The sequence below is a fragment of the Eimeria mitis genome, genomic scaffold (genome assembly GCF_000499745.2).
Source record: "Eimeria mitis Houghton genomic scaffold, Emh_scaff8406, whole genome shotgun sequence".
Taxonomy (NCBI): Eukaryota; Apicomplexa; class Conoidasida; order Eucoccidiorida; family Eimeriidae; genus Eimeria; species Eimeria mitis.
In genome coordinates, this window is record NW_013576186.1 from 1 (window position 1) to 796 (window position 796).

General features: G+C 32.5%; 1 protein-coding gene across 1 annotated transcript in view; it reads left to right on the top strand.

Annotated features, from left to right (window-relative positions):
* Window positions 1–438: 438 nt before the first annotated feature.
* Window positions 439–796, top strand: part of EMH_0094840 (uncharacterized protein) — a gene marked incomplete at both ends in the record, with an annotated part of 1,405 nt that continues 1,047 nt past the window's right edge. The window contains 2 exons of the mRNA XM_013502156.1: window positions 439–448; window positions 610–794. Of these exons, the coding sequence (XP_013357610.1) occupies window positions 439–448; window positions 610–794 (195 nt within the window). The remainder of the gene's footprint in view (window positions 449–609; window positions 795–796) is intronic.

Sequence of the window (796 nt, forward strand, 5' to 3'; positions counted from 1 at the left end):
AGAGGGGAGGGGGGAGAGGCGCAGGGAGAGACGGAAAGGAGCTGGGTTTATGTTTATATATTTATATAATATATAATATATAATATATAATATATAATGAATAATACATAATATATAATATATAATAAAAAATATATAATAAATAATATAATTAATATATAGATATACAAACAGAGACACAGCAGAACAGCAACCAAACAAAGAAACCCCCCAAAAAAAAAAAAAAAAAAAAAAAAAAAAAAAAAAAAAAAAAAAAAAAAAAAAAAAAAAAAAAAAAAAAAAATAACTAAGAATAAAACATGTACTGTATTTTAAATATATTTAAACATATTTAAATAGACACTAATAAACATTAATTTATTTATATTTATTTATATTTATTTATTTTTATTTATAGGGTAACGTGAAGCTCCCCTCTCACCTGCTGCAGATAGGGCAATGCCCGGAGGTGCCGGAGGACTGCCCTACCTTTAATTTGCGCCGTTCTGGGTCTCTACATTTTCAGCATAAAATAAAAAAAGAAAAAGAACAACAAATAGAATATAAACATAAATATAAATATAAAAATAATAATAATAATAGTAGTAGTGGTGGGGGGAGTTGCTGCAGCAGCAGCAGCGGGGGCAGCAGCAGCAGCAGTCAGGGCGCAGCAGCAGAAAACGGGAGTGGGAGAGGAAATAACTGCAGCAATAACTGCAGCAGCAGCAGCAGCAGCAACTGCAGCAACAGCAACAGCAACAGCAACAGCAACAGCAGCAATAGCAGCAGCAAAAGGAGCAGCAGCAAGAGTAAAAGA